At 41.1% G+C, this 24,154-nt stretch overlaps 1 protein-coding gene and 1 long non-coding RNA gene across 5 annotated transcripts; both read right to left on the bottom strand.

The window, feature by feature from the left end:
• Positions 1 to 1,787: 1,787 nt before the first annotated feature.
• Positions 1,788 to 8,731, bottom strand: LOC104448444 (probable disease resistance protein At4g27220). 2 transcript variants are annotated; one of them, XM_010062270.3, is made up of 5 exons: positions 8,508 to 8,731; positions 7,432 to 7,510; positions 6,546 to 7,025; positions 3,287 to 5,983; positions 1,788 to 1,975 (listed from the first exon to the last, which is right to left on the bottom strand). In XM_010062270.3, the coding sequence occupies exons 2-5, from the start codon at positions 7,484 to 7,486 to the stop codon at positions 1,971 to 1,973; spliced, it is 3,237 nt and encodes a 1,078-aa protein (XP_010060572.2). In that variant the 5' UTR covers positions 7,487 to 7,510; positions 8,508 to 8,731; the 3' UTR covers positions 1,788 to 1,970. The 2 variants fall into 2 exon arrangements, with proteins under 2 accessions (XP_010060572.2, XP_039172119.1); XM_039316185.1 differs by lacking the exon at positions 1,788 to 1,975 and adding an exon at positions 1,997 to 2,326 and having other exon boundaries at positions 7,432 to 7,500.
• Positions 8,732 to 12,530: 3,799 nt separating this feature from the next.
• LOC108960587 lies at positions 12,531 to 13,881 on the bottom strand. Of its 3 annotated transcripts, none has more exons than XR_001988500.2 (3): positions 13,846 to 13,881; positions 13,358 to 13,698; positions 12,531 to 12,805 (listed from the first exon to the last, which is right to left on the bottom strand). It is a non-coding gene; the product is annotated as an uncharacterized LOC108960587 (long non-coding RNA). The 3 variants fall into 3 exon arrangements; XR_005552338.1 differs by having other exon boundaries at positions 13,808 to 13,868; XR_005552337.1 differs by lacking the exon at positions 13,846 to 13,881 and having other exon boundaries at positions 13,358 to 13,776.
• Positions 13,882 to 24,154: the final 10,273 nt, after the last annotated feature.

Genomic DNA, 24,154 nt, shown 5'->3' with positions numbered 1-24,154 from the left:
TCTTGTTGTTCAGTGGCTATTGTTGGGGCTATTCTTGTTCTGGTTTTGAATGGGGCTGATTTGTGCAATGGAGGGAAGACCAGCACTTTTGTCCGTAAAGTAGAGAAAACTGTGAAGTGGGATACACGGGGAAGGTTTGTCGAAAGAAGTGTAGGTTGTCTCATATTTGCTGCACTTTTGACAGTTACCTTCTGATAATGATTTGCAGAAGGTGGGAGACAACCGTTGGACTGGGCATTGCGGGTGAAGATTTCTATAGGAGTGGCTAAAGGCATTACTCACATCCATTCGGCCAAAGGCGGTAGGTTTATCCATGGCAGCATACCTTGAAGGTTGTATCTTAGAGTTTGGTAGCATACCTTGAAGGTTGTATCTTAGAGTTTGGCCTGACTCCTCTGATCTGCTCTCCTACAGTGCCTCCTAGAACTAGAAGTGCAGGTTATCGGGCTCCTGAAGTCATGAAAACTTGGAAACCCACACAAAATTAGACATCTACAATTTTGGAGTATTGCTCCTTGAAGGATTGTCAAGGTGTCGGACCGTTATGATGAGTTCAAGCTATTTTTCTATGTTAATCATGATTTGAAGAATAAGCTCAAAAAAAGAGTGAGGATTAAGAGGTATAAGATTGTTTATTATTGCTGCGTTCATTTTTGTTTTTAAAAACTAAAAATGAAAAAAGAAAGAAAAAAGAACCTGTTGGAACTTGGAACCAACCTCGGAATCTGTGACAGAATAGATTCCAGATTCTTAATTCTGACAGGTAGGTTACAAGTTCCAAAAAATGAGGAACCTGTACCCAAGGGTAGGTTACCCAAGGGTAGGTTCCAGGTTTCAAACAGAACCAAACCGGAACCTGGAACCACTCACCATAGTACTTGTCCTTTCTACAACTTTCTCATTGCCAACCTAAGCCTGAAAATTTAAGATCTAGAATAGCGCTCAGTTCATCCTCCGGAAGATCTGTTGGTCAATTTAGCTCCACCCCTTTTTTGTCTCAAGCATGAAAGTCGCACATACAAATTATGTCTAGGAAACAAAATCAATTTACCAGGCCCTATGCTCTCATTCCACAAGCTAATGCCCCGTTACCATGGTGTTCACCACAGCCACAATAACAGAAGAAATGAGAACTTTTAATCGTTATCATTCTGCAGGACTCAGTCTGCTTCTGCCTTTGTTGCACACGCAGGAGATACGCATATGCGGAGATCGCACCAATGGTTAACACTACCATGCACTAAATATTCAAGACTCAACTGACTGAAGCCCGGTCTAGGGGGGCGCTCGGAAACGTCAAGTCTTTTGATCAAACATTTGCGGTTAGATACCATCTGTCCATAAACTTATAAGGGTCCATTAGATATTTTCCTCAGCCAGAGACAGGTACAAACCTCATCGTGACAAGACGCCCCTGTGTTTAGTTCATATCGTCAGGCGTCTTCCTCTGTGTTCTGAATTTAAGTGCTAGGATTTCCCTGCTAAAACAAGAGGACGAGAATGGGTTTCTGCATGAAAACATTCTCGAGAGCATTAGTCACAAGCTGGCTGCTCACATGATTCCTGAGTTGGTCAACATTGCGGATGCCATTAAAGCGCGTCAAGTGAAATAGCCACTAGTCTGCTCCAAACCAAGAGCACCTCCCACAGTAGATTATACTTTAAAGTAGTAGACAATCAAATTCATATCCACATCAATTCTTTAAGAGTCAGCTTGGGGGGGGAGAGAGAGATGGACAGAGAAATGTTTCACGAGGTAGAAATAAGGGATAATACAAACCCAAGACTCCAGAAACCAGACGTAGTTATCATAGATTATAAAATAAGGCATAAATTAACCATATGTCATCACAAAGTTCGGAGGTACTTTAAACATAAATCCAGCACATTGATGTAGCAATGGCGTTGAGGTTGATGTCCACTGCCATCAGAAGACAATTCATACTCAACAGGATCCTCCATGGCTTTCATCAGTCTGGAACCAGAAATATTCTTTTGTTAGTCGCTCGCAAAGTGGGTCTAAAGGACCTAAAAGCAGTTGAGAAAGGGAGTGGGAGAGGGGTTTTTCTATAGTTGGCGAGCAATTGATCCCCCAGGACCTTTCTCGTACTCATACCCAATATCATTGCATACCGCATGACTGCATGAGAAATCTATATACAGATTGTGGTGCATTTTGAGAGAGCTTAGAAAAACTTGAACTGTGGCCAATTCGCTTCTTGACACCTACGTCCATCTTATTTCTGTCCAATATTTGCACTTCCAAAAGATCAGCCCTCATAGATTTCACGAGGTTTCAGATATAGCTAACCCCTCATTTCTTTTTCTATTCCAAAAACAATTTGAAGGGATTAGAGACTTCTTGAATGATAAAACCTAATCGAATTAAAGAGAGAACATAAACAAACTAAAGAAATTAGAGACTCCTCAGGCCAACCGAACTTAATCAAATTTAACAGAAAGGAATTCAAAAAGTTCAAATATGCAATCGAAAATACAAAGTCCATCAAAAGTATTCATGAAGAATAGTGATCAATTTAAAAAGTAACAGAAGACTTGAAATTGAAAATAGAAGTACTGGATGAGGTAAAACAGAAAAGACAACAAAAAGAAAAGGTACAAAGCATTTAACATGCTCTCTTAAACCATCCCAACCAATAAAGTAGAACTTCCCAATCAAATTTTACTTTTACTAGGCTTTAGCATCTTCCCAACAAGGATGTCACGATAAATTTCAATTTTTTCGTATGAGAAACTCTGCAGCCACTAATCATTTGGTCGTGATCATTTTGTGACCACAAAAACCGATCATTTATGAAAGAGGGATTTGCATATCAGCATATGCACAAATTTTGTATACTCAGAATGGCTTTTTTTTTTTTTTTTTTTTTAAATCGGCGTGAGAAACATCTTCTAAATATACCAGTGCCTTGGCCCAAAAAAAAAAAAAAAAAAAAAAAAAAAAAACAGAGAGCAAGGACAATTGCCATTGTTATTCATTCAAAGTTAAGGGAGATCTTTTTTTTTTTTTCTAAATAACTTTTTAACATCGCTAAGGTCTAATAATAACATGTCTACTCTGCTGCACTTTCAAGCAGTAATAGAATTCAATTATCAGTGTGTAGCACAGGCCTAATTGCTAGTTTCAAAGCAGTTATGTGGTATAACACTTGCTATAAAAGTTTTGGAAAAAAAATGAACTTCCCGTACTGCGGGAGAACAGATCCTTACAAGGGACCAAGGGAGATGGAAAGGATAAAATAAGTAAAATTTGCGGGTTACTTACCAAGAAACTTGATGAAGTGTTCAAGTGAAGAACGGGCAAGGGGATGATCCCACTCAAGCAACTCCCACATCTGCCGATTTATCTGAATCTCTCGAAGAGAAGGGGGAGGAGAAGGCAGCCCATTGTCAAGCAGGGGCAGCTGCAGAGGAATCCTCTTCAGTTTTGGACAATTGTATATAGAAACCCACTGGAGGGAATTGCATCTCGTGATCCCATCACATATGCTCTTCAGTTCCGGAAGATTACATAGAACCAGCTTCATTAACTTCGGGAAGGAGAAGTACGTCATTTTGGCAACAGTGCCCATTATCAACTCTATGCCCTTGCTGCCTTTGACTACTATCTCTTCGAGGAAAGGGAGATGGAGCACCATGTCTTGCGTCAGCAGCACCCTCTTCATGTTGTTGCATCCATTTACTTCAAGATATTTAAGGCGACAAGTGGCCTCACTTGGCAATGGCCCATGTATTATTTCCTCTAAGTTCTCACAACTAATGATTATAATCTCCTCCAGATTTGGAAGGTGAGCGGTCAGCCACTCCCGTTCCATCACTCTCTTCATTTTATGACACCGGGACAATTCCAATGATTGCACACTTTCCGGAAGCAGAGCGCAGCCATCACCACTTGTTCCATCTACACTCACGGCGATATGGTCGCAACTATCAATGAGTAAGGACCTCTCTGTCTCACTCCCACACCAAAGGACACTATTGCTTGGTGCACCCATCACAAGCCTGTAGCATGGGGATCCATTTCGCTCAAGACACCCCACGCATGCATTGAACATTTCCACATCGGAAACAGAACAATAAAGTTCCTCCACCTCCGGTAATTTTACCTCTTCTCCCACCCTTAGCTCTTTAATCACAAGATATTGCAAGTTCACCAGCTTCCCCAACACTCCCTCCGGTAATGTGTGGATCTCTGAGCCATCTAGGGCGAGGTACCTCAGGTTTGCCAACATCTCCATGCCCTCTGGCACTTCTCCAAGACTTTCACAATCACTGAGGTCCAACTTTCTTAGGGACCGCAACTTTCCTACATAAGGAATAAAACGCAATGAGGAACAACCTTGCAGTAACAGTGCTTCCAAGCTCTCCAACTCAGAGATGGAGTCTGGTAATTCCGTGATTCCAGTCCAGCTGAGATCTAGAACCGTCAGCCCCTTTAGATGTCTGAAGAAAGATCCATGGATGACTCCCAAGGAGATATTGCTATGCAAAGACAGCCTCGTCAATTTAGGGCAATTTGGTGATACGCCATATGGGATTTCTTCTATTTCATTGCCATGTAAAAAGACTTTCTCTAGACGATCGGTCCAGAATACGTCCTCCGGTATTTCTCTCAAACCCATATTGGCCTTAAACATGTGAGTTGTGCTCGGCACCATATGCAATGCCATGTCCCTTGTCAATGGGTGTAGACACCAATGCCCTTTTTCAAAATCCAACAGGCCAGCCCCTTCTATTTTACCCAATATTTCGTTACCCCGTTCGTACAGTCTAATCCTGGTGGCAATTCCACCTAACAAACCCTCATCTATGAAAGACTCTATGCAACACTTTCTGTCATCTGCTGAAAGGTAATTTCCAAAACAAAGGATGAAATGCAGGAAACACTGTTGCACTTGTTCATTACCTAAGTTCAAGTAACTGAGCTGCAGTCTCTTGAACACGTCAAGCTCCATCGTTAAGTCTTCTAAATTTTGCAACATCCATCTCCAAGCATGCTCTTCTTTCTCTATTCCTCTCATGCGAGTTGCAATCTCAATGATCCCAAGTGGCAGACCATAACACCTATCAAGAAGAGATCTTGCAATTTGTTCAACTTCCTGAGATTGTTCTACCGCAAAGCAAAGCGTCCTTGAAAATAACCTCCAAGAATCTTCCTTATTGAGAAGTTCTATCTTCATTTGCTTTTGACAGAGCATCATACGACACACATCTAGTGATTGAGTTGTCACTACCAACCCTAGTCTACCCATTCCAACCGAAATACCCACATCCTTAACTTCAAAGTGCCTCCAAAGGCCATCTAAAATTAGGACGGGTCTCTTCTTCACCTTCAGATGTCCACACAATAGGCCCGCCCTTCTTTTCACATCCTTCTCATTTGAAAGATTGTCTAGTCCGACCGCATTGGCAATCGCTTCTTGTAGCGCATAAACACTAAAATCCTGAGGTACAGCAACCCAGAATACATCCAATGCAAGATACTCAAGGAGTCTATTATAGACATTCCTCAAAATGGCCGTCTTGCCCACGCCGCCCATACCATAAACACCAATTACGAAATCCTTGCTCAGCATTATAAAGGAAACAATCTCATCCACCTTCTGCAGAGTTTCTTTGCCTACTAATTCTTCTATTGTCACCGAGGGAGATGTTTTGCAACATCTAACCGTCGCCTCTTGCCGAAATCTTCCTGGAACTAGAAGAATCTGTTCAACTTCTTTGCACAGCCCTTCCACCTCTGCTACTTTCTCCGGTGGAAAAGTTATTCCTTCTCTGATTGCCCGAACCACACTCCAATATTCTTCTTCTGTCCTCGTCCACTTCGACTTCAGCTCGTTCATGTCCGCTTGGCGACTGCTGATGAGTTCTTCCAGCTTTCTTTTGAGAGACATCATATTCGCGTCGGCAAGCCCACGGGTACCTCGTTGACTCTTAACCAGTCCAAGATGCGGTCTCGCACCTAAACACAATTATAAGTGAAAATTCACTATTGGGTACTCCTTAGATATATTTTATAGGTATGTTACACTCATGGAAATAAAAAATTGTAACTTTGTATTCACTTTTTCGAACTAAAATATTACATGCAACATTCGATACAATAATTAATATGTATTGTAGGCATTGATGTCACGATAGTGAAATACTGGCGACTCCATATCATGAGCTCTTCATTAGAAAAGAATTGATTTAGAATTAAAAGTCATGGGAATTATCTTTCATAAATAATTTAACCATATAAGCCAATGCTCATGTAGAAGATCGGAGGGGACAGGGAGAGCCATGGCTTTTCAAGATTTGAATGCCACACTTCAAAACATTTGTCTTTTCGTTTTCAAAGATCTAGTGATTATCAATGACCGACTCTAAAACTCCTCTTGTCCGATTAATTCCTGACCATTTTCAGTTTCTCTATACCTGTATCACTTTTCTTAGGTGAAGATTAGAAGACAAATAAGGCAGCCTGCACAAGCTTCAACGTATGCCAAATTTAGAGATGAAATTTAGAGATGCACACATACCATGTGGAACCTCTGTATTGAGTTCTCCTTCTTTGGCATTCAGCGGGCGTGGTATGTTGGTTAAAGCAGCAACAGACTGATTGGGAAAATTCGTCTCAGCCCATGGAAGAAAGGTTGACGAACCTGCACCATAGCTCAGGTACGGCATGGCAACAAATGAAGTCTTACACCGAGCAACTTCACTGCCCGCAGTCAAGGGCTGATGCGAACTCTGTGTAAGGTTGGATGAACCTTCATCATTGCCTTGTCTCTTGCTCGATTCCACTGCTCTTTCACCCTTCAGCACCTCTGGTGCTTCTGATCTCACTCGGTCATTGAAGACCTTACAGCCAAGAATTCCACATCCTCCTACCCCAGCAAACTGCGCCTTGATCCTCTTCGTGTCTCCAACGTACTCATTCCCGCAGAAGTTACACTTCCGCTTGTTATTAGGCAGAACCTCAACAACTGGAAGTGGATCCAATGCTCTCGGCATTTCTCCTGCATCCCACGAAAGGGTAAACGGATGGAGGCTTTCTTATATAAAATACACGCGAGACAGATTTCAAACTGGGCTCTTCAGATTGAAAACCATAATTTGCTTCTGTTTTAAAAAAGCAAATGCTCTTTATGTAGGTGATCTGAGGGGATAGAGAGCCATTGCTTCTCAAAATTTAAATTTCATACTTAAGGAGTATTGTTCTGACCATTTTCAAAGATCTATTAATCGTCAATGACCGACTCTTAAGCTCCTCTCTTCCTATTAGTTCATGTTTATTTTGTGTTTTTCTATAACTATCAGAAATCTGAGGTCCTGCCTATACCCCTATTATTAGGTGAAGATTAGAAGACAAATTAAGCATCCTGCACGAGCTTTTACAAAAGGGGAATTGGGAGATTCACATACCTTGGGGAACCTCTGTATTGGGTTCTTCCTCTTCTGCATTCAGTGGGCGTGGCATGTTAGACAAATCCTCTGCATTGGGTTATTCAGTGGGCATGGCATGTCAGACAAATCAACAACAATTTATTAGGCAGAAACCAAACAAGCTCCCATAATTTAAATGTCGCACTCGGCATTTCGCCTGTAACCCACAGAAGAGTGAACAGATATGTTTCAAGTGACTGGGTACCAACAAGCAAGACCCTGGGAACTTCTTTTGAAAAGACAGGAAACAATCCTCAAATTTTGCTCTTCAGATTAAAAGCTATTGTTCTGTCGTTTGCTTCTTATACACAAGCCCGGCTTAGTTTTTCTGTGAATGACTCGGATGCAGCAAATTGTTCTACCAACTCAAAATTTCAGCCTATATGAACCTATATGTGAAATCATAGATTCATAATGAAAAAATGGGACACGGAATTGGAGATTTGTAAGGAAAAAGATTTGGTGAAGTGAGCATGAAGAGTGAAATTTTGAGTCAAGCTCACCAAAACCCAACGTAATTGTCCAATTTGCTGCTACATCTAAGATTCTCTCTCAACATTATTTCGTGGCCCCGGCTCAGCTGCACCCTCAAGTTCTTCAATTTGCTTGATTACTATTAATGCCAATCAATTGTAACGATGGACGGTAAACTATCAAGTTTGCCCGCATCTAGTATGGCTTGGCTTGACCAAAGGCTTTCGACCTCAGTTGGAGTTGAGAATGATTGAAGTGGAAGCCATCAGTCAAGCCAATTATGTAACTTGGCGTTGATAAACCAATAAAAATCTTCGCTCTTTGCTCAACGGGAACATTAATTATCTTATTTGATAGAGAACGCCTTCCGGGAAAAAGCTCCAGACACAAGACCAGACATTATTATTGCTTTTTTTCTGTTCCATATTTGGCCGATTAAACGATTTAAGTGTCTTATGTTTCTTACAGATATAAAAGATCTGGAAATTTAAGTAGAAAAATCCTATAATAGAGCGTCACGAGTTGCAACAGAAAATTCGGACAGGCATGCAATTGCATAACGAGGCCGAAAGACAACGTACAATGAGGAGGACTGAAGTTCCGGTCCAGTTGCTAATCTCTGGCGTCGATACTTCAGCCCCTGATCACACGCCCTCGACTCCGGTTACAGCAAAATTTCCATGGCCCGGCTTCAACTGCCCGCTCGAGTTCTTCTCCCTCGATCTCGATCTCGTTCACATGGAAATTTGGAGAGGTGGGATACGGCGAGAGGAAATAAGGAAGAGACAAGATGAGAGGAGGAAGAAACCACGATGGCTTACACGCTACGTTTGGTAGTTCGAATTTATAATATGTATAAAAAAACCCTAGAAATTGATAGTGCCCCTCGATTGTCGTGCTCGGCATATCTGCACCGTTCGTTTTCAAACGAGCATAGACCATCGTTGGATTATGTAAATAACCCCCTGCCCCCGAAAAGAAAGAGCACCAAACACGCACACAAAAAAAAAAAAACAGAAAAATTTTATTTGCGTTCAAAATTTCCGAATATTGATTCCATAAAAACCATCCGGTGTTCCCAAATCATTGACCAGAATTACTAATCCTCGAAAGGACGAAATTTGCATTTAAATTTACTTCTTTGTTTTTTTCTATATGAAAAATTACTCGAGATGCATAAAAAAGAAAAACTAATTATCTCATGATTGCTTGATTTGCATCTATTATAGGAAAGTACAATAATCACGACTCTCGCCATGGGTAAAATGCTAAATGTTCTCACGATATGAATTAACATATAACTATGGGAATGCGGAATTTTTCTCTTGCAAGATGACACTTATGCTTGACTATGGTTCACTGGAGCCCTATTGATCGTAAATTGTTTCCCCGGTCAATCATGAACATAAGATTTTATTCATAAGTTTTTACTAACCCATACCGGGCCAATTTAAGGAAAATTAAATCTCACCAGGTTATTTTATTCCTCTCAATCAGAATTTTCGAGTGGGGACTTGGAAATAGAGAATACATATCAAAGAAAGTTTTAACTTTTGGAATTAGGGTATGTGCTTTTCTTTGATACATTGTGATTAGCATCAATGGTAAATTACTTCAAGGTGCGTAAAGAGAGGGATTCAAACCCTTGGTAAACAAAAGCATACATAGCATTACCAATGTTATGCCTTGAACCCATTGGCCATCTTTCATACAGAATGATATGTCTCAACAACTAAAGGAATACTTAATCATTCATTTGGTACTTTATTCACATTGGAAATATATCACATCACGGCAAAATAAGATTTCGTAGTTTAACGAATCTTCGACTTATTTGATGGGATAGTTAGTAGATTGGTGACTTATCGCAGTAGTGAAATCTAAAACCTTCCTATTCTAGGATCTCTTTCTTGTTTGGTTAATCACTTGAATAACATGATCCCCAAAAGAAATCGTCTGATAGATATAGTAATTAGCTACTGATCAAATGTACTTCGCAGTTGAATTCATCAAAACCTTTACCATTAAAAATGATCGTCCAACCTCGAGTTTTTAAACAAAGGTCAGATTCATAAGAAGACTAGAGAGGAGATTTTCCGCAACTGCATCTTGTGTAGATTCGACATTTGATGTAAACTTAATAGGCTCATGACAAAGAAGGGCAAGTATCTCTAGTTTTTTCACCCAGAAGTGAAATTGGAGCTTCAACTCTTACTTTGTCGTCATAACCATTTGATTTTGATGTGGTTTTGTATGCAGATTCAACCATGAATTGTCATTCTTTCTTTCACTCGTTCAATGTCAGATACACACAATGTCAGCCGCAACCTCGGACTTTGGAGACCTCACCAAACCACGACAACACTCACCTAGGACCTCAGGCAAGTAAATTGCCTTCCTTTTTATGTTACGTAGGTTGATTGCCATGCATAGAGGTTATACAATCTATATGTACAAGATGGGGAAGCGATCCTCTTTCTTATGGTTCATATTCCCTTGTAAGGGTGAACTCGTTTGGTAGAGATTATGACGTACTTGGAGAGAGCGTGGGGAACCGGCCCTTTTTGGCCGGGAAGCCACAAGTGGGCAATACCCAGCCAGCATGCATGGTGCCTTCTTGAGTGGCTTGAAAGAAGCTTCACACATTTCTCATGCTGCCAAGGATTGGGAAACCACTCCAAGAAAGTTTGTGCAGAGAAATATCGGGGCAAGCAGCGATTTGCTGGTGGATCTGCATTCTGAAGCCTGATTTAGCATTTGGGAATTTCATGGTCATTTTCGATCCTCTAAATGATGACCCAAAGTCAATGACCATACCAAGAGTTAACTTTGACAATAATAAAAATCAGTTTGCCTGGCAATTTAAATAGCTTCCACGAGCACTCTACTAATGGACCGTCGCCACTTTACACAAGACTAACACGTGAACAGGCTCGGGATCTACAATTAATGAGTGAAAGGATGACAGCAGATTATCGTACTTGACTAAGACACTCTGTTCGAAGTTAATGGAGCTTAGTGCAGCAGTAAATTTTGCTAGCTACTTGATTAGTAACATTGCCGGTGCCCGGAGAATTATGGGCAAGGGTCGTCATTCCTGTGGATATAAGAACAATGTACATACTTAGCTAGCCCTTGGTAGGTACCCTGCCAATTTTTTTCCTTACATAGAGATTTGGCAAGGATTTTATTTATCAATTTTAGGAGACACCAAAATTTGTTTGCAGTCCTTTACCAAAAAAAAAAAAAAAAAAAAAAATTGTTTGCAGTCTTGAGAATACTGATTAGGTCTGCTAATCGATTTTTTTTGTGTCTGATTTCGAAGATGTAATCACCGAAAAACGTGCCTGTGAGGTGTTGTGGAGTAGCTCAGACGATGTATTACTCGCATTTACAGAGGAGAATTTTGCTGGACTCTCGGGGCACCCGTTCATCCCGGCCGATCTTCACAGTAGGTGCATTTGTGCTTTTCTCTAGCCTCTTTTGTCTCTGCAAAATGCAGTTGTGTGTACACTTTTGTTTTGTTTGTAAAAGTGTTGATGGCTGATGCTTAAGAGATGGTTGATTTCTCACAATTTTTCTGATTTGGTGAGAGAAATCTCCATTACAGAAGGCTCTTTCTTCATGACTTGTTAATGTCCATTAAATGTCTCTCTGTTTCCACTGAATTGCATACTTGCTAAGTGATGACTATGTTGAAGGAGACTAGACTTCCATTGAATTGGCAGCAACGTTTGTTTGTGAGAGGGTATGCCTTAGATATCTTAATATCTATTGTAGTGCACTCCAATGCTCTTTGCCTGGTTTTGCAAATATCAACTCACAACTCCCACTCTCATGTAATGTTTGGTCCTATGCTCATCATGATATACATCAAACTTTCCAATGTGGATGCATATTTGACTACCACCATCTCATCTTTGAGTATTCTAACACATATCCTTGAAAAGTTTGAAGTGGCTTATTAGAGGAGTTGTGATCAGTTTTGCCTTATCCATGTTGAAATTTTTTAACGCCTTATTCACAGTCTTTCAATGACGACCATAATTTCTTCTTCTTGTCCTTGATATTCATGATTGAGATCCATCTTCCCATCATGTTAGAGTAGCAACAACCCGTATCTCTTAGGTAACCAACAAGTCAAGACCCAACAACCATCTCGTCCTTGATATTCATGCTTGAGATCCATCTTCCCATCATGTTAGAGTAGCAACAACCCGTATCTCTTAGGTAACAAACAAGTCAAGACCCAACAATCATACAGGAGAGAGTTTCTCTTACATTTATAAACCGACCGCCAAAGTCTGAGATAACCTCAACAGAATATAGTCAGATAGACCAAGGTTCCATACTTGATAAGTAGACTATTCGTGCCTACTCGTGCCTAAGCACAAGGGTGAAACGAGAAGGTGCTATATATATGTTTCACCAATCTCAAGACATCACACTATTACAGCCATGTTAGTGACTACTCGTGCCTAAGCACAAGGGTGAAACTCCTAAGATGAGTACTTAAGTGGAGATTTCTTGCACCGTGTTTCGTCTCAGGTATCATTTCGCAATCCCTCCATGTTGTCATACTCGAGGTGTTACGATGATTGGCAAAAAAAATACTGAATTGAAAATGAATGCAGTCCATAATAACTTGGTCTGCATAAAGTACCAACTTCTTTGGTGGATCTCACGATCCTGTTATTGAACTTTATTACTCAGAAGAAACCCATATCCCATGAATCCATGTACACTCCACATGATCAGCTTCACGGGAGGTAAAACCACTTTACACTTCATGCATGATCTCAACCGTGTTGATTAATTTGCCAAGCAAGCACGCCACACTGCCTCTACTTGTTGAACTCCCAAATCATGCCTCCATCCTCTGCAATGTGGAAGTAATAAAGCAATTATTCCATTGTGCAAATGGCATGACGAATTTGCTGTATAGATTAAAACATAATATGAAGTACACAAGTACATGTCCATAGAAAGTTGTTAACATTTGACGGCCGAGAGCACTTCAAGCATGCGAAGGCCGGAGATCTGCCTGACGAGAATCGTACCGACACTATGTATTCTAAAAGAACCGCAAAGTCTTGGAAATTCTCAATTCTAGTGATGCATATTCTTATGCAATGCATCAAAAAGAAAGCAAGTCCTTATCACTGTCCATTTTCAGCTTTGCCTCCCATGTATTCTTCCTGTTTAAGACTTAAATCATTCAAGAGTAAACCAGCTATGTTCCATACATCAAGTGCAAAGAGATGAGGTCATTTGACAGAAAAAGGCTCCAGGCTAGATTCCACATCGTGGCAGGATATGTTCCTTAGTAGGTGAAATTATTATTTTCAATGAAATTATGGAAATTAGGACCACGATTGTCTGATCTGAGCATCTGTGAGACAAACGAAGAAATCAATGAAATATCACTCACCTTTGATTTTCTTGTTTATCCAGATCTCCAACAGCATTCCAGCACCAATTCCACCAGCAATGCATGCCCCATAAAAGGCAATAGTTGAGGCCAAAGATCTTCAAGAAAGAAAATAATAGTCCGGTATTTGCTTAATCTTTCTTGGCGATCGCTTCTTTACAATTGGTTTAGCAGAAGGATCCTTCTGTAGGTCACTGCCGATGGCTTTCCAGTCCATCCCCTTCAAAGGGTCTTTCGGTTCTTCAGTTCCCATTCCCAACTACTATTTTGCTAGAGGATCAATTCCGCAAACTTAAGCCAGCAATCGCATGGATGAAATGTGAAGGATTACAAAGAAATGCCTGCAGAAAGAAAAACTGATAAAGCTCATTGGTGGAAAAAAAAAAAAAAAAAAAAAAAAAAAAGCAAGTTTAGCAGCATTATAAAACAATCAAGAATTGCGGTCGAAACCCATGGCTTAGGTGGCCGGGACTAAACAGGAGAATAACCTATTCTAACCGATCCTTGTAAGCAGAAACCGGGTCAGCTTGGAAACTTCGATGTTTGTATATATAATTGATTTCCATGGACCATGGCAATTGACTACTCACCTCCGATAATAATTCATGTTTCCCGCTTTATGTTGCATATTTCTCCTATCGAGGACTTAATTACTTTAAAGCTAAACAATGTTTCGTGACGGCCAACCAGTGACCGAGCAAAAATGACAGAACAACCGGTTCTGATATTTCAATTATTTATCTCCAGAACAGAACAACCGTTTGAGAGATAATAGAGGCAAGGACACTGAAACTAAAAAGAACAAGAGCTTCGGTCTTTTCGGCTCTTCTTTATCGGTTAGAAAGGGCAGGGGGATCAGTGTAGGTGACCCTTCTAGGCGGTATGAAATTCGACTTCCCCTCATAAGTTTCGATTCTCAATTCCTAGTTAAGGAACGAACCGAAAAACCAAACTGGGAACTAGAAACTGGTAAACCGTGTTTACGTGTTTTACAACTTTTATTGTTTATTTTATTCTATTTGTTTATCTTTTATGAATTATTGGATTTTTGTTATTGTGTTCATTTTCATTTTGCTTAACTAAAAATGAAACAAACAAAAGGAAAAATAATTAAAAAGAGAAAAAAAGAAATTGGTTGATTCCTCGATAGACCCCAAAATCAATCCTAAACCTGGGAGCTGATTGACATGGTTAGTTTCAAGTTCCAACAATAAGCAAATTGGTTCCAATAGAATAGGTTCCAAATCACGAGTGAATCTAGACCGACCCTAAGCCTAAGACCACTAGGTCTTGTGAATTGGATAGTGGCCCTTGTTGATTATAGTCAATATTTTAATATGTCGATTTCCAAAGTATTAATTAAAAAAATAATAGTACGTGGAAAATGGCACGCTTACCTCAAACGGTTTCTTATTAAGTGCCCAAAAATTGATTTTTTTTTTAATTTAAAAGATATTTCGGCCTCTTTTTTTTTTTTTTGTAAAAGGGAAATTGCATTAACTCAAAAGTGAATCCGTCCACATCGCCAGATAAGATGTCCAACAAAGGTTTGGGAGACAAGATAGCCAATTAGAGGGGAATTCCTTTTTTCAGTGGGCAATGAATGAATGGGATGGAAATAGCGACTTCCCTATTTATTGTTTTTTTGTTAGTTCTCCCGTTTGACGAAAACATCGACGCAACAATTCACGTTCAACTTAGGACCCGCGCATTCCCCGGGCTAATTGTTGATGTGCAATAACGATACATAAACAAAAAAAAAAAAATCATCAGGAAAAAAGGTTGGAGAAAGATGAGGGGGAAGGCTAGGCGGGACGAGCACCCTCAACCATTGAGGAGGGTCCAAGAACCCTCGCTGTCGCGTGCAGGCCACCTTTCCTCGTCCCGCAAGCGGCAGCAAGGAGCCAACCCTTGCTAAACATTGTTTCCAGGATTCTGTGGCAAACTTGCATGACTTGCCTAAGTTTGGTGAGGGTCATTACCCCTATTGTTGTCGTGACAATTGATAAGGATAGGTGATCCTTATCGACAACTCTTTTGCTTTGACTTTTTAGAATATACGTGCTGCTGAAAATGCCCAACGTGATAATTAATTATTACGCTAGAATATTTATTAAGTTTTCATAGGATGACCGAATTGCATCAATAAAAAAGAATTATTCACCATGTAATATGCTCAAACGCTAAGAGCGAAAGCACCTAAAATCAATGTCAACTAATCTTAGGACTATCCAAACAAACAAACAAAAAAAAATCAATTTTAGGACCACATCAAGTTGTGAGTTACAACTAGACTAGAATCCTACCTACGAAGGGTGAAGTACATTATGTATTTATTTTACCACATGATCTTCCAATAGATACTGAATTCAAAGTACTTCATGCGGTGGGATTCCACTACAACAAATATATAATTCGACGATTCGATTGCGTGAAGAAAAGCTTCGTATGACGAGATCTGAACAATTTTAAAGTGGAAAAAGAATTCACCACCCGCGTGAGTCTTTTTGTCTTCTATATTTGGTCAAGTCAAATCGATGCAAAATCCCCTAGATAAGTTTCCTAAAATGCGAAAAAGAACTAGGACGTTGACTGGCAATGCGATCCCTCCTCTGGAATCGAATTTGATAAGTCCTCTGTGCTCATCTCGGTCGTGTAAATCCCAACTTATGATCCGCCATTTTAGACTTTTCTATTCCTCCCTTTCTTGGACTTTGGATGGACACCTTGTGTGGTCCTCTTTCGCCACGTTCATACGGCAGCGCAACTTAGCTTTCATGCTAGAATTGACTATATAATATAAACACATACATATGGACGCACGTATATATTCTTATGTATTAGTCAAGTCATGCTGGCGAATATTGTCAAACCGCATGCCTCATCGGTGACGTCTTTTTTTTCTAAAATTATTAGTTACACATTAATTGACATCAATTCATGATTAATTCCATCAATGTATATATAAAAGGTAAATGAGATTCTTCACCAGAAAGCTAGATATTAAGGATAAATCTCTATAACGTTCATACTAAATCCTTGTCATAAGATCAATAATCTTGAGTCTGATTATATCTTTGTTCTAGACTTGGTTTCAATCTAAATCACATCGAGTGGGAAAGACTTATGTAATAAATAGATTTTGACAAAAGTTTACGATATAGCTCAAAAGTCTAGTATTCTTCAGAATAAGAACAAGAACAAGAACAAGAAAGTTTTGTCAACTTCAAAACCTAATAGGAGTTTTCTCAACAGTCGTAAGTGTGAGAAGGAATAATCTCTTACACGAGCTTGAGTAGTGAATACTCAATCCTTGTAACCTATGATTGATTGATTATAGTGAAATCCAATCGATAGGTTGTTAGTGCAAGCGAGCAGATGTAGGCTTGTTAAAGCCGAACCACTATAAATTTGTTGTGTGCAATATTTTCTATGCCTTAAACTCCTATATATATATTTTGTGGTAGATTTATTGCATATTGCCAAGATCTAAGCACTGCACAGTGTTATCAAATGTTGTCCTATAGCAATATCATCTTAATTTTGCTTTGATTCCGTATTGTCACTTCTTCACCCCCTCTATATGATGAATCTAGCCCTACCTAAATACATCCCTAGAGACAAACAATTCCAATGAACGGTATGTATATTGACATTCTAGCAGCATGATGTGCAACCATGCTATCTGTCAAGAGCTCTCTTGGTGAAGCCACAACCTAGTTTGTGGGACTTCCTCCAATGAAGAAATCGGGCTGTTTAGGCAGTGGCAATGTCGCTTCTTCATTTGCCAACATGATAACCATGGATCGCACCCATGGCCTCTCTGGGATATTTTTGGATGAACAGCTGACTAACCTAGATACATCTCTTTGCTTGAGATTCGATGGAAAGTTACCTAAAGAATCAACCTTAAGTTCCAGGGTGATGGTTTTAATTGGTGATGGGCTTAAGGCCCATCCGCCCATGCTGGGCCCAAAAGGCCCGGCCCACGGGAATAGGGCCCGTGGATGGGGGAAGGTATAAAAGGGAGGAGAGAGAGAGAGATGATATGGTTTTTGGAAATAGAAAACGAACGTACGTCTTCTCCCGCGCGCTCTCTCTCTCTCCAAAAACAAAAAGAAGAAACAGTAAGTATAAGGCACGTTCTTCTTCCCTTCAAGGCGTCATCGGATCGAATAGGGCCAAATCTTTTCCTCTATCGGCGTCTGTGACATCCCAAATTTCTGATTCTGTTTTCAATTAAATGAGACGGACTTTTCATCGACGCGCTTATAGTTCAATTCTCTGAGCTGATCACTCACGAGATAACTAGTTTATCGTGTGAAGCCGTTAAGGAATTTAAATGCAATAGGCTTGAGAATCTCGACCATGAACCGATCGCTCGACCGTATAAATCTGCAAGGATCATTACGACACCGTCGAATCGAACAGAGATCAATAATAGGTCGATTCGACTGAGATATGTAATTAGAGTGTGGGTGATTCCACCTTATTTCAATATCCTCGTCGACCGGCACTGAACTGATTATTCTGTCGTTTTGGGTACCCTGTGTCCGTATTTGAAACCTCGAGATTTTCACGACAATCGAAAGTCGCTAATGTGTCGAAGATTTATGTCGTGGCTTGAAAATAATCAACCACGGTCAATTGCACTAAAAATTTCCTAAAAGCTACCCGGTAGATTAGGACGCGCTCAAATCGCGCCAGATTGAAATTAACCGTGATTTTAAACCCGGATTCAGAAATTGAAGGTTCTGGCATGTCACAATTCATTTTAGGAACGTCAACTCATCTCCGGAAGATTTTTTCTACAAACCGAGATTTTTGGCGGAAAAGCAAAGTAAGGCCGTTTTTGTTCGGGATTGTCAGAGGGCCGTTTTTAATCGAATCTTCGGGATGCAAGTTAGATCATTTGATGGGGAAATGTCATGAGAAGGCCGAGGACACATGGGTTGATTTAATTGAGCTTCAATTGGATGGAATTAATTGGCAATTGAGTGAATTAAGTGAACAAATGTTCAAAATTCGAAATCCCCTTGGCACACCACATTTTGGACCTATTAACTAGCTTGTAGGGAAGCTAGAGGAGAGAGAAAGAGGCTGAAGGGTGGGCCGGCCATGGTGGGGGCAAGGAGAGAGAGAGATTGACAAGTGTTGAAGCTAGAAGAGCTCTTGGGGGCCCCTTGCTTCAGCCGAAGCTTCTCCTTCCTTGAATCCCTCATGCGGCAGCTTTCTCCATGGTTGAGGAAGGGAAAAAGCTTGAGAAACCAGTGGAGAGCGACCAGCAGCGGTCCGAAGCCCCGCGAGCCCACCGGAGCAGCTAGCTTGCTCGTCGCGTCCAGTCCCATGCAACCGCGAGTCCAGCCGCTGCTTCGCCTTCGTCCCGCGTCCTCTGGCCGTCTAGCTTGCCGTTCGACAGCCACAGCACCGCCTGGGACCCGCCCGAAGCTTCCTCTTGCCCGCCGGACCTCTTTTTCCCCTTGTTTTCCCCTCGTTCCAGTTTCTGCTCCAGCCGACCTTTCGCCAAAGATCCGAGTAAAAAGTTAACTTTCCGGTTGAATCAGTGAACGAGCCACCCATCACCGCGAAGAAGACATCCATCCCGTTCCGAGCACCTCACCGCTCGCCGGAACGATTCTCCGGCTGTCCCGTACGGCCGCCCGAAGCCGCCGCTCGCCGGACCGTCCGGACTCGCCCGGTTCCTCCCGTTCCGCCCGTTTCGCGGTTTTCAGCCATTTTCTCCCCATTTCTACCCTACCTCCACCCATACCAACCTCCAATAAGATTTCCTTGACCCCGGAGCCACCGGTTGCCAGCCACCCGCTCGCCGAGCTCCGATCAGCCCGTTTTCGCCGTTGAAGTTCTTTGGTTTCTTCTCTGCAGCTTCGTCCAGGATCGAAGCGTAAGACAGCAAGAAGTTCCAGACTTCGTGGCCCATTTTCAAGCCCTTCCCGGCCTTCGTTGTTGTCGCCGCTTTGGGGTTTATCGACCGCCTTGGTGTCGTGGTCGCCGTGAACTCACCGGCGCGCAAAACCGGTGAGTTTATCCTCTAAACCTTGCTTAGCAAGTTAATCATGCTTAAGGGGTGTTTAGATTAGTTTAATTAGGTTTAGGTGGTTAGATTAGATTATTTTAATGTAAATTAGATTAGTTGTATGATTAGTTTAAGGGATGTTTAATTAGGGCTAATAGTATGTTTAAATTAGTGTAATCTAATTTAAGCCCTAATTAATTATTTTTAATTAAATAATTATTTCGAATTTTTAAATATTATTTTATTATTTTATATTATTATAATATAATATTTAATTATTTAATTTTCGGAATTAAATTTAATTATTTAATAATTTCGAAAATTTTGCCGAGATGGCCTTGGTCGTTAGAATTTCGCGCCGATCGCAAAGCGGGCGGTCGGTTTGTGCTAATTGTATGTTTAAATTGAGAAATTAAGTGATTGATGATTATGGTTAATAATTCCAAAAGTGTGGAATTGTGTGAAATTGATGAAGTTGTGGTATTTAACTTGAAAATACCCGGTGTTAGCTTTTAGCACCGTAATTGATTTGTATGACCAGTTTGAATCGATTGGATTGATTGATTGATTGAATTGAGATATGAGTTGGTTTATTATTGAATTATCCGCTTTGGCGAGCAATTGGTTTATATATGTCACCAGGAGAGCATCGATCCATACATCGCCTGTGTGAGCTATCATCTATGCATATATCAGCTTGTGCGAGCTACCATCTATATCAGCTTGTGTGAGCCGTGATTTATTAATGGATGAATAGATGGTATGAATTGATAGATGATATGAATTGATATATAGTATGAATTTATCGACGTATGAGTTGCACTGACGTGCAGGAAGGACTGAGGCGAGGTAAGTCCTCTATTCTCTGTGTGGCTAGAGCACCCTGGGGCTTATTTTCTTCCTAATTGAGTTTTAGAGGGTAGGACTCGCTGAGACATCGTCTCATCCCAGTTGTGGGATAATATTTCAGGTCCCTAGATGGCGGATCCTCCGGAGCTTTTTGGTAGACCAAAGGAGGGTCGCCGAGAGGATTTTTTTGACTTCGCCGATCCCGACCGAAGAGCCGGCGAATGGACCTCGTCTAGCCGATCTTAGGACAGCCTAGTTTTTGAGGACCGATCTTCTATAGATCTGTTGTAAATAGCCTAGTCCCGTAAATGAACCGGTTTGATATGTATAAAAAGTATGTGGTTGGTTTTAAAAATGTGATCCTACTTTTCTATCCCAATTGAGTTTTGTCTGGGGACTATTTATCCGCTTCCGCATGTGTAATTAAAAAGAATGGGTCGGCGACGTGTCCTGGGAAGTCGCATTTCTATCGACCGCAGTGGGATGTGCGCGTGCTCGAGGTTCGGGGCGTGACAGCGTCGGTGCTTAATCTGTGGCTAACAAGGTACGCTCAAATTCGTGGTGTGCTTTACGATCGGTGATACGTGATTTCCCGGGCTTCGTCTTCCGCATTGATTTAGGGGTTCGATTCGGTATCGAATCCTGTTTTTCAGGGATCAGTCATTCCCAACATTGGTATCAGAGCCCTAGTCCTAGTTCACGTTTTCCCGACTTGTTTGACGATTTTTGATTGATTATTCGCAAAAGCAATTCGGCCGTACGGATCGGGGCGAGAAATCCCGACACCCGAGCGTTGTTCGGCCATTTTTCCGAGTTTTCGTAAGTTGAAATCAAATTGTGATGGCATAGGAAGAAAGGCGACGTCGAGACGAGTCTAGCGATACGTCGAGCGCCGCCGGGCGACGCCGCACGCGCCCACACACGCGGCCGGAAGGCTCTGCGCGTGGGCGCGACGCGCCCGGAAGCGTTGGATCGCCCAGCGCGTGTGGCACACGCGCCGGTCGGTGAACCGGCGCGTGCACGCCGCCGGCCGGCAAACCGGCACACGCCGGTCCGCGGACCGATGCGTGCTGACGTCACCCAACGGTCAGTAACCGCTAGGGTGACGTCAGCACGACGACGTTTCGCCGGGCGGTCACTAGCCGGCGACCCAACCCGAGGACGTCGGCACACGCGTCGCACGTGCCGACTGACGTCTGCGTGACGTCAGCCCGCGCACGCGCACGGCACGTGCCGTCGGTTCGGCCGAGCCGGCCCCTCCGGCCCGACCGGTTCGACGACCGACGACCGTTGACCACCCTTGACCGTTGACTGACCGTTGACCGACAACCGTTGACTTTCACCGTTGAGCCGGAAAAAAAAAAAATTTTTGTTTCTTTTTCAGTCATGCCTATGTGGGTTATAAGTAATCCATTTTTTTTTTATTCTGCATTTGTTGCATGAATTATGGAAAATTATGTATTTTCCCTTTTGTATATTATGGATTATAAGTAATCCATTTTTAGTTCTGCATTTGTTGCAGGAACTATGATGCGTTATGCAAGGATGCCTGCAATCCCGAGAACGGACGAGGGAATTGCAAGACTTAAAAGGCTGATGACAGAGTTAGCTTATTATCGGTGGCATGACAGTGATTTAGTATCACATGTGGTCAGGGTCAATCAGATGATACAGGAAATCATTTGCAATGGCTATCTTATGCCGGATTTTGAGAAGGTGCCGGCTCTGATGAACACTCTTCCAGCTGAATGGCAAGTAGTGTTAGATCGGCTATGGGAGGTCAACGTGGTCCCGGGTTATAGAAGGCTAGTGGAAGCTTTTGTAAGAGAGTACTATAGGATTGAGTTGGCCAAAACTTCAACCCTTAGATTGAGCGCTACATGGCGCAGAGTGAATGCGCCTTGGAGGCGACATGAAAGCTCTCCAAAAGTTTATCCATGGTTGGCAAATGTGCCTTCAAATTTCTTAGATATTCTGAATGATAGATTAGAAGAGACATTCCCTATTTATTTCTTAGATTAGTTATGAGATGTTTTTATGATTGAATATCTCTTTCTATGTTGATATTTTTCTTTGTATATATTGCTTAGGGTAATGTATAGTTGTATTAATTGAAAGCATTATTATTTTTTAATTGTATGTCAATTATCTGTTGCTTTCTGTTATTGCTGGTTGTTGTGGGTAATTAGCTGTGGGTAGTTTTAGAAGTTTTTGTAGCTTCATAGAATTGATTTTGCATATGACGATCATATTAATGATAGTTTTAAGTTAGGATTTTGGAGGATGATTGGAAATGTAGTGACCTTTTGATTCTGAAGCCTTACTTGAAATTATTCATTAATATGATGGGTCTATGTAAAAAAGGATGCATAAATGATAGGCATTAATAATTCGTGCATATGTCTGATGTGTTCAGATCAATGGCTTCAGCCACAAAGAGCATAGTTGCCGAGCTGAACAAAGGTGAAAAGCTCAATGGTGATAACTATGAAATTTGGCACATGAAAGTCCAATATGTGCTGGAAAAGCAAGAAGCACTAGAAGCTCTTGACCATATTATGGAAGATCTTGAGGATGACATGCGCCACCTTGAGCTAGTAGAGGACCGCCTAATGGCATTTGAGTCGAAAGTAGACATTTACAATGCTCGTTCTAGCTCAGAAAGAGCTTTGAGCTCTAAGCGCAAGGGTATTGATTCGTTCAATATGTGGGATTGCAAAGGATCAAGTCCTTGTTGCAAGAAATCAAAAGTTAACCAACACAAGAGAGGAAAATGTCCTCAAGTGAAGAAAATGTCAAGGGTGAGGTGTTACAATTGTGACAAGAAGGGTCACTATGCTCGCAACTGTCGTGAGCCAAAGAAAGTAAACACCCCTTGTACTTTTCAGAACTTTACTTTTGTGTCGAGTTCTGTATTCTTGACTGAGTCTAATCCTTTGTGGACTGTAGATTCAGGAGTGACAGACCATGTAGCGAAGGATAGAGGATCCTTCATGGAATTCCGACGAGTACCAACTGGAACTAAGTGGATCTATGTGGGAAACAACTCCCGAGCTGAAGTGAAAGGAATTGGCACATGCCAACTGAATATGCGTGGTGGACGCACTTTATTCCTACATGATGTATTGTATGCTCCAGAGATTCGTCGGAATTTAGTGTCTGTTTTAGTGTTGGTTAGACTAGGTTTTAATATGAACTTCCATAATAGAGGTGTAGATTTGTATTTGGATACAAACTACTATAGTTGTGGTTATTTTCTGGATGGTTTCATTGTATTAGATGTTGAGTATGTTAATGCAAATGTTTGTTATTCCCTTATCACATCTCCTAATACCTATGATAATGATGTGAATGTGTGGCATGCTAAACTTGGTCACATTGGCCAACAACGTATGAATAGACTAGCCAAAGAAGGCTTGTTAGGCAACATTGAAAAAGTCGATTTGCCCATATGTAAGTATTGCCTATAAGGGAAAACGACAAGGAAACCATTTGGGAAAGGTAAAAGAGCTGAATTTCCTTTGCATTTAATCCATTCTGATGTCTGTGGTCCAATGAATGTGAGAGAAAGGCATGGGGCTATTTATTTCATCACATTTATTGATGATTATACTTGATTCGAATATGTCTATTTGATTTCTCATAAATCTGAAGCAATAAGTTCTTTCAAAAGGTTTATGAACTTGGTAGAGAATCAATTAGATAAGAAAATAAAAGCATTGAGATCCGATCGAGGTCGAGAATATTTATCTGATGAATTCATAAAATTATGTGATGAAAAATGAATAGAAAGACAGTTGTCTATTCCGTATACTTCTCAACAAAATGGTGTTGCGGAGAGAAGAAACAGAACCCTACTGGAAATGGTTAGGTCCATGATGGCGCATGTTAACTTACCTATTACCTTTTGGAAT

The sequence above is a fragment of the Eucalyptus grandis genome, chromosome 6, assembly GCF_016545825.1.
Source record: "Eucalyptus grandis isolate ANBG69807.140 chromosome 6, ASM1654582v1, whole genome shotgun sequence".
Taxonomy (NCBI): Eukaryota; Viridiplantae; Streptophyta; class Magnoliopsida; order Myrtales; family Myrtaceae; genus Eucalyptus; species Eucalyptus grandis.
The sequence above is the reverse complement of the archived record's forward strand: the minus strand, read 5'-3'. Positions and strand labels throughout refer to the sequence as shown.